This window comes from Zeus faber, assembly GCF_960531495.2.
Source record: "Zeus faber genome assembly, chromosome: 10".
Lineage (NCBI taxonomy): Eukaryota > Metazoa > Chordata > Actinopteri > Zeiformes > Zeidae > Zeus > Zeus faber.
Window position 1 is genome coordinate 15,969,783 of NC_137199.1, and position 12,525 is coordinate 15,982,307.

At 42.5% G+C, this 12,525-nt stretch overlaps 3 protein-coding genes across 3 annotated transcripts; all 3 read right to left on the reverse strand.

The window, feature by feature from the left end:
- Positions 1-1,814: 1,814 nt before the first annotated feature.
- On the reverse strand, positions 1,815-5,275 carry LOC307236164 (protocadherin alpha-2-like). Its single transcript, XM_080008482.1, has 2 exons — positions 2,869-5,275; positions 1,815-2,209 (listed from the first exon to the last, which is right to left on the reverse strand). The coding sequence occupies exons 1-2, from the start codon at positions 5,251-5,253 to the stop codon at positions 2,201-2,203; spliced, it is 2,394 nt and encodes a 797-aa protein (XP_079864608.1). The 5' UTR covers positions 5,254-5,275; the 3' UTR covers positions 1,815-2,200.
- A 616-nt stretch (positions 5,276-5,891) lies between these two features.
- LOC307235892 (protocadherin alpha-2-like) lies at positions 5,892-8,282 on the reverse strand (the record flags this gene model as incomplete). The annotated part of the gene is made up of 1 exon (XM_080008151.1): positions 5,892-8,282. The coding sequence occupies one exon, from the start codon at positions 8,280-8,282 to the stop codon at positions 5,892-5,894; it is 2,391 nt and encodes a 796-aa protein (XP_079864277.1).
- Positions 8,283-8,914: 632 nt separating this feature from the next.
- On the reverse strand, positions 8,915-11,308 carry LOC307235893 (protocadherin alpha-3-like; the record flags this gene model as incomplete). Its single annotated transcript, XM_080008152.1, has 1 exon — positions 8,915-11,308. One exon carries the CDS (start codon positions 11,306-11,308, stop codon positions 8,915-8,917), a length of 2,394 nt encoding a protein of 797 aa, XP_079864278.1.
- Positions 11,309-12,525: the final 1,217 nt, after the last annotated feature.

Here is a 12,525-nt window from a genome sequence, read left to right on the forward strand (position 1 = left end):
TGCACAAGATGTTGAATCATGCGCACCGAGCCATGTTAAAACCAACCAAACACCAAATATGAAATTGATAAATAGGCATTGTATTGTATGTAACTAATAATTAATCATGGTTTTATATGACAGCAACACGTTTCACTCATTATACTCAAGGGATGACAGTTTTAAATAATATATCATTACACATGTTGAGGCCGCATTGAATGTATACATTGCACTCAAAAAGGAAATTGTGTTCTAGCCTCATCAAAATACTTGCTCCAGGCATGTTCATCTACATTAATATTTGTCGGGCACATTACAATGTTTTGTATGGGTGAAAAATTAAATAAACCTACTTTGTCGGAAAATGGCGTTTAATATTATATTATAAGGGTGGTTTTTTTTTCATCAAAAATTATTATATAATCCTTGATGATAATTTAGGTCGGTGTTTTCACCCGCCCATCTTGGCCCCCTTGTGGCAGTTGCACAATAGGCAGCCGCCTGGTTCGCCTGAGCCCATGATCTAAAATATGTTCCAATTTCATGGAAAGAAAATACAATGGCAATGCACTATCCGTATGCACATGCTTTTGACATTATTGAGCACGTTGTGTTTCACGTGCGTAACTCAAAATTCGTCTTTTCACCGAGGAGATCTCAAGCAACGAACCTCCCTTTGCGCAGCCGCCTACTTCACGCCGGGGGATTGGACAGAGCGTGAGCCCGTGCGGTCGCGCCTTCTTCTCTTCAAACGTGATTGCGCGTCTACATCGCTTTGTACGGTAAAGCCACGAAGGTCCTTTAAAACGGGAACATTTATATATTTTTTCTCATATTCCTTTGTTGAAATACATACATCTGTTATTACTTTTTTGTTCCTTCACTACAACATGTTTTATTAATAAGATGTTTAAGTTATACGCAATACAAATATTGCTATTTAGGCCGATTCTAAAAATTCCATAAAATAAATAATTATTGTTACGAGAAAACTCCACCAGATTGTTGGATACCATGTCCCCAAGTGCCTCTGTGATTATTTTCAATTTTTTTTTTACTTGGGTATTTTGTAATTAATCAAATGCTTAAGTCCTAACAATATCCCATTAAGTTCTACATTGGCAGGTCAAAACAATTCCATTCAAAAAAATAACCAAATTTTTTCTTATCAGCCAACTCCACCATATTCTTCTTGTTAAACATGTCCCAAAGTACCTATGTGGTGATATTCAAGTTGTTTTACTTCAGCAAATTGCTTTGGAGACCACTGCAGAACTGTGAAAACTGCACAAATTAAGAATTGTTTTGAAACTGCTGATAAAAACTTGGTCTGAAGATTTCATACAATGATTAAACACAGACAGTTTGTAGCCAAGTGGGCATTTGTTTGGACTTTGCCATCTAATTATTAAGGGAAATGCAGCAGTAAACCAACATGAAAGTCATGACAGGAGTATCTGGGGACCTGTTATACATGCTTGGTGTTGTCACACCCACTGCTGCTCTGAACTCTGGATTTGCAGCTGTCCATGGTTCTGAAGCTCACATCATTCCAAGTCACGTCAAACCTGGAGCCTCCTTGCTAGAGAGTTTTGAGTTCGATTCCTTCGTTTTTAGCCTGCTCACTGTCTCCTCAGTTTTTAGCCTGCTTACTGTCTGGTGACAATTTTAACTTTAGTTAAGTCTCTTCCCTGTTTGGCAGTAGTCTTTATTATATTCTCTGTGCTTTTGTGCAACCAAGTTAAAGTCTGACAAAGTGTCTAAATACCAAATCTGCTCTCCGTCCTTTTATTAGGATCTGGGATCCACATCTCCATTGTTACAAGCGTAAATACACAAGAGCAGAACATACAAGGCAGAGGCAGGACTAAAATTAAAGAAGTCTTAATTTATCCCAACGTCAAAATCAAAACCAGGTTACCCCAAAGCCAGCCAAAAGTACAAAATCAGAGAGTTGAAAAGAAATAACAACAAAACAGGGCAGACAAGCGTGAGGAACAGCTACAGACTCAGAGATAATCACATGGACAAACTGGCAAACACTGACTGATAACCCACAGGTATATAAAATATCAAACTAGCTGGGGGTGAGCCTGGTGGGCAGGTGGATGGTAGACTGATGAGCGGTGCAGAGAAGGTGGAGATGAGGCGGAGCATGTGGGAAGCCGGAAACAGAGAAACCAGGTGATTTGGGCTGGTGCAGGGAGGACTGGAAGTATTATGGGATCTGGACATAAACACACAGAACAGAGGATAATAAAGAACAGCATGCGAGTGAAAAGCAAAAATGGTGACATGAAACCAAATTCTGCAGAAAGAAAGAAAGAGAGAGATGAGGGGAGCTCACCAGACTCCAGCCTTTTTGAATGGACTGGAGTTCGTTGATAACAATTTGACATGATTTAAAATTTTTATATCTGCCTACGTAGAACTGAATGAGATATTGTTTGGACTTGAGCATCTTACCATTGAAAAAATCTGGAGTAAAACAATATGACATCACAGAGATACTTGGAGACATGTTGTACAAGAATATGGTGGAGTTTGCTCATAACAATTTGGTTATTTTTGATGAAATTTTAAAAATCTGCCTACATAGCAGTGCATGCGTATTGTGTATGACTTAAAATTATAATTATTAAAAAATGCTTTAGTGAAATAACAATAAAGTAATGACAGGTGTATGTATTTCAACAAAGAAAAATAAGAAAAAAAAACAAAAACTTTCCCATTTTAAATAAATTTGATGTGTAAATGGCGTGACCGACGTCGTCAAACTGGTTGTCGAGGATTGAATGAAGCCCATTTGTTAAAGGAACGTGTAAATCGACTTAAAGACAGGGAATATAGTTACACCTCAACATGTTATTTAAAAATGTATCTTACCTTTTCCTTGTTAGGTAACGTTTGAATCCTGTCAAAAGTGTCTCCTCCATTAATACTGATTAACTCTCCATCTACAGGTGGATATGGTGCGGGGAAAACCACTACGTCACTCTTCAGTGTGTCTGAGCTGAAACACACGTCATACTGCTGAGTAGATTTGGAGTAAGACCAGCTCCCGTCAGGGTGGGTGGTGATCATTGGGGCGCTGTACCTGCTGAAACTGCTGTCTGTCCTGTGGCATCTGACAGCTATTAAACTGATGAGGCTCAGTAGGAAGATCACTGATACTGACGCAATGGCGATCAGCAGATACAGGTTTAAATCAGAGAAGCTCTCCTCCTTCACGGGCACATGTCTGAACTGAGTTTGGATGTCAGCTGTGTTTTCCACCACAACTACATCAATAGAGACAGTAGCTGTCAGGGAGGGTTCTCCGTTATCAGACACCAACACCAGCAACGGGTGAGTCTTCAGGTCATTGTCACTCATTCTCCTCTTAGTCCTGATTTCTCCAGTGCTGGTTCCAATTCGGAAAAGATTTGTTCCTTTGGGCTCAGAGATGTGATAAGAAAGCAAAGCGTTGTATCCAGAGTCAGCGTCCACAGCCCTGATTTTAGCCACAAAATATCCTGCTTCAGCAGAGTAGGGAATGTTCTCACTGTTAACGGAGCCGTGTTCAGAATAAGGTGCTAGAATCCCCGGACTGTTGTCATTCTCATCCAGGATAAAAACATTCACAGTCACGTTGCTGCTCAGTGGAGGAACTCCAGAGTCTGTGGCCTGGACTTTAAACTGGAAAGTTTTTAACTCCTCGTAGTTGAAAGACTGTAGACTGACAATGTCTCCAGTCTCTGAGTTGATATTCACCATTGTGGACAGCGTTGGTGAGGAACTACTGCTCATCAGAAATGAGTAGCTCAACTGGCCATTTTGGTCAACATCGTCATCAACTGCAGACACAGTTTTAATAACTACTCCTACTGGCCCATTCTCTTTGACATAAATATTAATCAGGGGCTCGGTGAAGCGAGGCTCGTTGTCGTTGACATCAGAAATGTGCAGAGTAACAACACTGGTGCTGGAGAGAGGAGGCGTCCCTTCATCCGCTGCTACGAGGGTCACATTGTACTGGGAAACACTCTCCCTGTCAAGAGGCCCGTTAACTACTAATGAATAATAGTTATTATAGTTTGTTTGCAATTTAAATGGCGGCTGGCCCTGGATAAAAACAGTTACGGCACCATTTTTCCCATCGTCTTTATCAAGCACGGAGACGAGAGCAATCGCAGTGCCCAATTTAGCGTTTTCCTTTACGGCATTAGTTAATGACGTCACTGTGATCTCAGGAGCGTTATCGTTGAGATCAACTACTTCTACAAGTACTTTACAATGAGTCGACATCGAAGGCTGGCCTCTGTCACTGGCTTCTGCGTGGATCTCAAATGCGGGATTTTCTTCAAAGTCAATGCTGCCTTTGATTACAATTGCACCGGTTTTAGGATCTATACTAAAAACATCCAATATACGGTCCTGGCCTTTACGTCTTAGAGAATATTCAATTTCACTATTTATACCTTCATCTGCGTCCGTCGCGTTCAGAATGACCACTGTTGTCCCTGCTAATAGATTTTCCAGAATTTGTGTTTTGTACAACGATTTACTAAAGACCGGAGCATTGTCATTAATATCCAAAACCTTAACATGGATCTGTGATGTTCCTGACTTGGCAGGATTTCCTCCGTCCACTGCAGTCAGCGTGAGCTTTATAAGAGCCTGTTTCTCTCGGTCTAATGCTTTCTGCAGGACTAACTCAGCAGACACACTCTCTCCTGCTTTGTGGAGCTCAAAAGAAAAATATTCATTGGGACTGAGCTTGTATGTATTTACGCCATTCTTGCCAATGTCCAAATCTGATGCTCCGATTAGTCCGAATTTGGTTCCTGGTATTGTACTTTCGGCTACGTTAAGAATCTGCAATCTCTCGGAGAAAAGGGGCGCGTTGTCATTTACATCCAATATATTTATCTCCAAACGATAAAGCTCCAGCGGATCATTGATCACAGCCTCCACGTTAACGGTGCATTTTTTCCCCTTCGCACACAGTTCCTCTCTGTCGATCCTCTCGTTGACGACGAGGACACCAGTCCTTACATTGACCTCGAAATATTTTTTTTTCGAGCCCGCAGACACGACCTGAAACGCACGGGACTCCAAGTCCTGGACGTTGAGGTTTAGATCCTTGGCGATATTTCCAACCGTCGCTCCCAGATTTGCTTCTTCGACGACGGAATATGAGAGCTGCCCAGACACCGTTTCCCAGCGGCACCCCAGCAGAACAACAACTATATAAATCACACAACTGTATGTGCCACTCCGTGAAGACATAACTCCATCGAGCAAAAATACACCATGGGATAAAATCGGATGTGTCCTTCCAGGAAATTCAGCACGAAAATGAAAAACCACAAGGTTGCCTTAGTGCTGCCACCGCATGATATAATACAGTATATACGTTTTAACCGGACCAATATAAAAGATGATGCGCTATTCTTTGTCCTTCTGCGTTCTGCGTGACAAAGCCCAGTGTGACACCCAAAGCCCCTCCACCTGGGAGGGGCCTCAGCGCGCCGGAAATACCATCGAAATGCCACGGTCTACAACGCCCCCGTCTGGTCATCTCATGTAAGTACATCGAATATCGTTCAGCTCTTAATTTCCGCTGCCTCAGATTGAAGAATTTCCAACTGTAACTGAAATTGTGACATGCTTATACATTTATATGGTTTTAATGGCCACATACAGCACACCAGGCAAATGTCAGTGTTATTATGATGGGGGAACAAACTACTGAATATAAGCGAAATAACTTCTGTCAAAAAACTCTCAGTAGATGGAGAAATTCAAATCAATGAGCAGATCTAATCAGTTATATAGAATATGCATGTCGATAGCTGTTGTACTCGTTTAAACACATTTTGCAGTATGTAGTTGAGCAAACAGGCCAAATAAAACATTGCATGTCATTATGCACCTACCTTCTCTTGATTTGGTAATGTCTGAGTCCTAAAAGTGTCTCCTCCGTTAATACTGATCAGCTCTCCATCTACAGGTGGATATGGTGCGGGGAAAACCACTACGTCACTCTTCAGTGTGTCTGAGCTGAAACACACGTCATACTGCTGAGTAGATTTGGAGTAAGACCAGCTCCCGTCAGGGTGGGTGGTGATCATCGGGGCGCTGTACCTGCTGAAACTGCTGTCTGTCCTGTGGCATCTGACAGCTATTAAACTGATGAGGCTCAGTAGGAAGATCACTGATACTGATGCAATGGCGATCAGCAGATACAGGTTTAAATCAGAGAAGCTCTCCTCCTTCACGGGCACATGTCTGAACTGAGTCTGGATGTCAGCTGTGTTTTCAACCACAACCACATCAATAGACACAGTAGCTGTCAGGGAGGGTTCTCCGTTATCAGAAACCAACACCATCAACGGGTGAGATTTCAGGTCATTGTCACTCATTCTCCTCTTAGTCCTGATTTCTCCAGTGCTGGTTCCAATTCGGAAAAGATTTGTTCCTTTGGGTTCAGAGATGTGATACGAAAGCAAAGCGTTGTATCCAGAGTCAGCGTCCACAGCCCTGATTTTTGCCACAAAATATCCTGCTTCAGCAGAGTAGGGAATGTTCTCACTGTTAACGGAGCCGTGTTCAGAATAAGGTGCTAGAATCCCCGGACTGTTGTCATTCTCATCCAGGATAAAAACATTCACAGTCACGTTGCTGCTCAGAGGAGGAACTCCAGAGTCTGTGGCCTGGATTTTAAACTGGAAAGTTTTTAACTCCTCGTAGTTGAAAGACTGTAGACTGACAATGTCTCCAGTCTCTGAGTTGATATTCACCATTGTGGACAACGTTGGTGAGGAACTACTGCTCCTCAAAGATGAGTAGCTCAACTGGCCATTTTGGTCAACGTCATCGTCAACTGCAGACACTGTTTTAATAACTACTCCTACTGGCCCATTCTCTTTGACATAAATATTAATCAGGGGCTCTGTGAAGCGAGGCTCGTTGTCGTTGACGTCAGAAATGTGCAGAGTAACAACACTGGTGCTGGAGAGAGGAGGCGTCCCTTCATCCGTTGCTACGAGGGTCACATTGTACTGGGAAACACTCTCCCTGTCAAGAGGCCCGTTAACTACTAATGAATAATAGTTTTTATAGTTTGTCTGTAATTTAAAAGGCGGTTCATCGGCAATTACTACTTTAACAACACTGTTTTTTCCATCATCTTTATCAAGCACAGAAACAAGAGCAATCGCAGTGCCCAATTTAGTGTTTTCCTTTACGGCATTCATTAATGACGTCAGTGTGATCTCAGGAGCGTTATCGTTGAGATCAACTACTTCTACAAGTACTTTACAATGAGTGGACATCGGCGGCTGGCCTCTGTCACTGGCCTGTGCGTGGATCTCAAAAACGGGATTCTCTTCAAAGTCAATTTTGCCCTTGACTAAAATTTCACCTGTTTTCGGATCAATTTGAAATACATCAAATATATGCTTTTGTCCCCTGCTTCTTAGTGAGTATTCAATTTCACCGTTCGGACCTTCATCTGCGTCTGTGGCGTTCAACATGATCACCCTTTTTCCTTTCGTCGCGTTCTCCAGAATTTGTGTTTTGTACAAAGATTTACTAAAGACCGGAGGATTGTCATTAATATCTAAAACCTTAACATGGATCTGTGATGTTCCTGACTTGGCAGGATTTCCTCCGTCCACTGCAGTCAGCGTGAGCTTTATAAGAGCCTGTGTCTCTCGGTCTAATGCTTTCTGCAGGACTAACTCAGCAGACACACTCTCCCCTCCTTTGTGGAGCTCTAAAGAAAAATATTCATTGGGACTGAGCTTGTATGTATTAACAGTGTTTTTGCCAACGTCCATATCTGACGCCTCTACAAGTCCAAATTTCACCCCTGGTAGAGTACTCTCGGCTATGTTAAGAGTCTGTAAATTATCTTCAAAGAACGGTGCATTGTCATTTACATCCAATATATTTACCTCCAGCCGATAAAGCTCCAGAGGATCATTGATTACAGCCTCCACATTTAAAGTGCAATGTGTAGCCTTCCCACAAAGCTGCTCTCTGTCTATTTTCTCATTGACGAAGAGAACACCGGTCTTCAGATTTACCTCGAAATATTTCTTCTGTGATCCAGACACAATCTGAAACGCACGGGGCTCCAAGTCCTGGACGTTGAGGTTTAGATCCTTGGCGATATTTCCAACCGTCGCTCCCAGATTTGCTTCTTCGACGACGGAATATGAGAGCTGCCCAGACACCGTTTCCCAGCGGCACCCAAGCAGCACAATCACTGTATAGATCACAAAACTGTATTTTCTACTCCGTGAAGACATAATTCCAACCAGGAAAAATACACCATGGGGTAAAATCGGAGGTGTCCTTCCAGGTAATTCAGCACCAAAATGAAAAACCACAACTTTGCCTTAGTGTTTTCCACTGCATGATATAATACAGTATATACGTTTTGGCCCGAGCAAGAAAAAAAAGATGATGCGCTATTCTTTGTCCTTCTGCGTTCTGCGTGACAAAGCCAAAAGCCCCTCAACCTGGGAGGGGCCGCAGCGCGCCGGAAATTACATCCAAATGCCACGGTCTACACCGCCCCCGTCTGGTCCTCTCATGTATGTACATCAAGTGTAGTTCAGCTCTTCATTTCCACTACCTCAGATGAAACCCTTTCTAACTATCACTGAAATTGTGACATGCTTATAGATCCATATGGTTTTAGTGGCCATATCCACCAGGCAAATGACAATGTTATAATGATGGGGGACCAAACTACTGAATATATGCAAAATGAATTCCATCAAAAACTCTCCGGATTTGGAGAAATTCAAATCTATGAGCAGAAATAATCAGCTATATAGTATATGCATGTCGATATCTGATGTATTTTGTAAACACATTTTGCAGTTTGAAGTTGAAGAAACAGGCCAAAAAAACATGAATACATAATTGCATGTCATCAGGCACTTACCTTCTCTGTGTTGGGTAAAGTATGAGTCCTGTTAAAAGTGTCTCCTCCGTTAATACTGATCAACTCTCCATCTACAGGTGGATATGGAGCGGGGAAAACCACTACGTCACTCTTCAGTGTGTCTGAGCTGAAACACACGTCATACTGCTGCGTAGATTTGGAGTAAGACCAGCTCCCGTCAGGGTGGGTGGTGATCATTGGGGCGCTGTACCTGCTGAAACTGCTGTCTGTCCTGTGGCATCTGACAGCTATTAAACTGATGAGGCTCAGTAGGAAGATCACTGATACTGACGCAATGGCGATCAGCAAATACAGGTTTAAATCAGAGAAGCTCTCCTCCTTCACGGGCACATGTCTGAACTGAGTTGGGATGTCAGCTGTGTTTTCAACCACAACTACATCAATAGACACAGTAGCTGTCAGAGAGGGTTCTCCATTATCAGAAACCAACACCAGCAATGGGTGAGTTTTCAGGTCATTGTCACTCATTCTCCTCTTAGTCCTGATTTCTCCAGTGCTGGTTCCGATTCTGAAAAGATTTGTTCCTTTGGGTTCAGAGATGTGATACGAAAGCAAAGCGTTGTATCCAGAGTCAGCGTCCACAGCCCTGATTTTAGCCACAAAATATCCTGCTTCAGCAGAGTAGGGAATGTTCTCACTGTTGACGGAGCCGTGTTCAGAATAAGGTGCTAGAATCCCCGGACTGTTGTCATTCTCATCCAGGATAAAAACATTCACAGTCACGTTGCTGCTCAGTGGAGGAACTCCAGAGTCTGTGGCCTGGACTTTAAACTGGAACGTTTTTAACTCCTCATAGTTGAATGATTGGAGGCTGATCATCTCTCCAGTCTCCGAGTTGACGTTCATCATTGAAGACAGGAGCAAAACATTTCTATTGCTGTCTAAAATTGAATAGCTCACCTGGCCATTTTCACTGACATCAGCATCAATTGCAGATAGTGTTTTAATAACTGAGCCAACGGGACTGTTCTCTTTTAAGTATATATTAATCAGCGGCTCAGAGAACCGAGGGGCGTTGTCATTAACATCTGAGATATATACAGTGATAACACTGCTGCTGGAGAGACGTGGAATCCCTTCATCCTCAGCTGTCATGGTGATGTTGTATTGAGAGGCGCCCTCTCTGTCTAGTGGCCCGTCAACAACCAGTGAGTAATAGTTTTTATAGTTTGGCTCTAATTTAAATGGAATATTCTCTGTAATCTGACAACCAACCTCCCCATTTTTACCTCCATCTTTATCGAGAATTGACACAAGCGCAATTGCAGTCCCTCCTTTAGAGTCCTCTTTCACTGTGTCTAATAATGACGTCACAGTGATTTCAGGAGCATTGTCATTTACATCCAATACTTCTACCAACACTTTGCAGTGGGTTGACATCGGCGGCTGTCCCTTGTCACTCGCCTCCACACGTATCTCAAAGGCTTTTTTCACTTCAAAATCAATTTTTCCCTTCACTGTAATGACGCCAGAGGTCTGTTCAATTTCAAACGTATCAAGCACTTGGTCTTGACCTTTGCGTCTCAGAGAATACACAATCTCACTGTTTGCGCCCTCATCTGCATCGGTTGCAGTCACTGTGATCACTGTCGTACCTGGAGGCGAGTTCTCAGGAATTTGAGTCTTATAGAGAGACTTGGTAAATATTGGAGGGTTGTCGTTATTGTCTAAAACATAAATGGTAAGTACTGCGTTACCAGACTTGGGCGGATTACCTCCATCAACAGCACTAAGTGTGAGATTAATTATAGGCTGCTTCTCTCTATCCAAGGCTTTCTGTAGAACTAATTCAGCGGACACACTGTCCATCACGTTGTGCACCGCCAGAGAAAAATATTCATTTTGACTTAATTTGTAGGTACTTACTCCATTTTTACCCACATCTGCATCCGTTGCCTCTAATAAAGCAAATTTCACCCCCGGTAGAGTACTTTCTGCAATGTACAGACTTTGAAATTTTGACGTAAATACAGGAGCATTGTCGTTTGCATCTAAAATATATACTTCAATACGATAGAGCCTCAACGGGTTGTTTATGACGGCTTCTACACTGACTGTACATCTGGGCTCTTCCGCACACAGCGCCTCTCGGTCTATCCTCTCGTTCATATAGAGATGCCCAGTCTTTAGATTCACCTCGAAGTATTTCCTCTTCGACCCAGAAACAATCTGAAAACCACGGGACTCCAGATCCAGAACGCCGAGGTTTAGATCCTTCGCGACGTTTCCGACAGAAGTCCCCGGGTTCAGCTCCTCCGAGACGGAATAAGAGAGCTGTCCGGACGCCGCTCCCCAGTAAAAACCCACCAACAGGAACGACGCAAGCAGCACCAAATGCGCCCTCGTACGCAGAAGAAACATAATCCCATCCGAGCAACGAGACATCCACCCACGCAGAAATATATCAGCAGATCTGAGCTTTGAATGCACGGGCTGCAAGAATCGTTTCCTTTATTCGCCCTCTGCCTCTGTCTAACAAAGCGCCAAGAAATCTCCCTATCGCCTGGAAACAGGAGGGGCCAAGGCCGGTCCGCCAGTGCCGCGGACTGTGATGGATCAACAGCGGCGCTAGGTGGCCAAAGAGCTGATCTGCAGACAGCAGGGGAAAAAAATCAACCCTTTCAAGCCTTGGAAACTATCACACCAAGTGAGAGTGATTTACTATCTGGTCTTGTGTGAGGAATAAAATATCAACTTACCACACGTAGAGACAATTCTCCTTTAATATTCGCAATATATGAAAGGTGTTTACCTTTAAAAAAAAAAAAAAAAAAAAAAAAAAAGCGGTGATGATTCAGCACCATGGACAGCGCGACGTCAGTGCTGGTTTTGGATGCATTTTTTCTGCACTAACTGCCCCCTGGGAAGCATGATTCCAGCTTTAACCAAAACTCTTAGAACATCTCACCTGCTTTTATGACTTTACTTAATTTAATACATCTGAAACATATTAATCTTGTATTAATGACATGAGTGGCAGAGTAAGAAATTCACGCTCAAGGGTTTGAAAGAGCTGAGGAAAAGCCAGTTTGGTTTAATGCAAACATGACTTAGTTTGTCTAAATTTTTCTCCGCTAGACTCTCCCTATGTTTCCAATTTCAATTTGCTTACTAATGTCTTTTTCATTAAGGTAAGAAAACTATTACAGCAGAGAAATTCCTTCAATATTCCTTAAAATACATCTATTACATTCTTAATTTCATGAATAATGTATCACATGCATATGGAACTTGCACAACTAGTGGTGAAATAACTGCAAAATGTGAACAAATTGTTGATAATTCTTGTTACACCAACCTCAGTCTATTTGCCATTCTACTCTGGAATTTACCCACAGTCCTTCAGAGACAGTAGCGATGAGCTTGCAACGTTCCCTGGATTGTAATCCCAGGATTAGACCCTGGAACCAGAAACCCATGTCCTATTTCCATTAGAATACATGAATTGGAAATATTTTTAATCATGAAATCCTTAGTCACAATCATTTCCTCCCTTTATTCCCCTGAAACGCAATATCAATAATAGCTCATAGAAAATGACCCAGGCAAGGTGGCTGTGTGACACAGTTTTCATATAT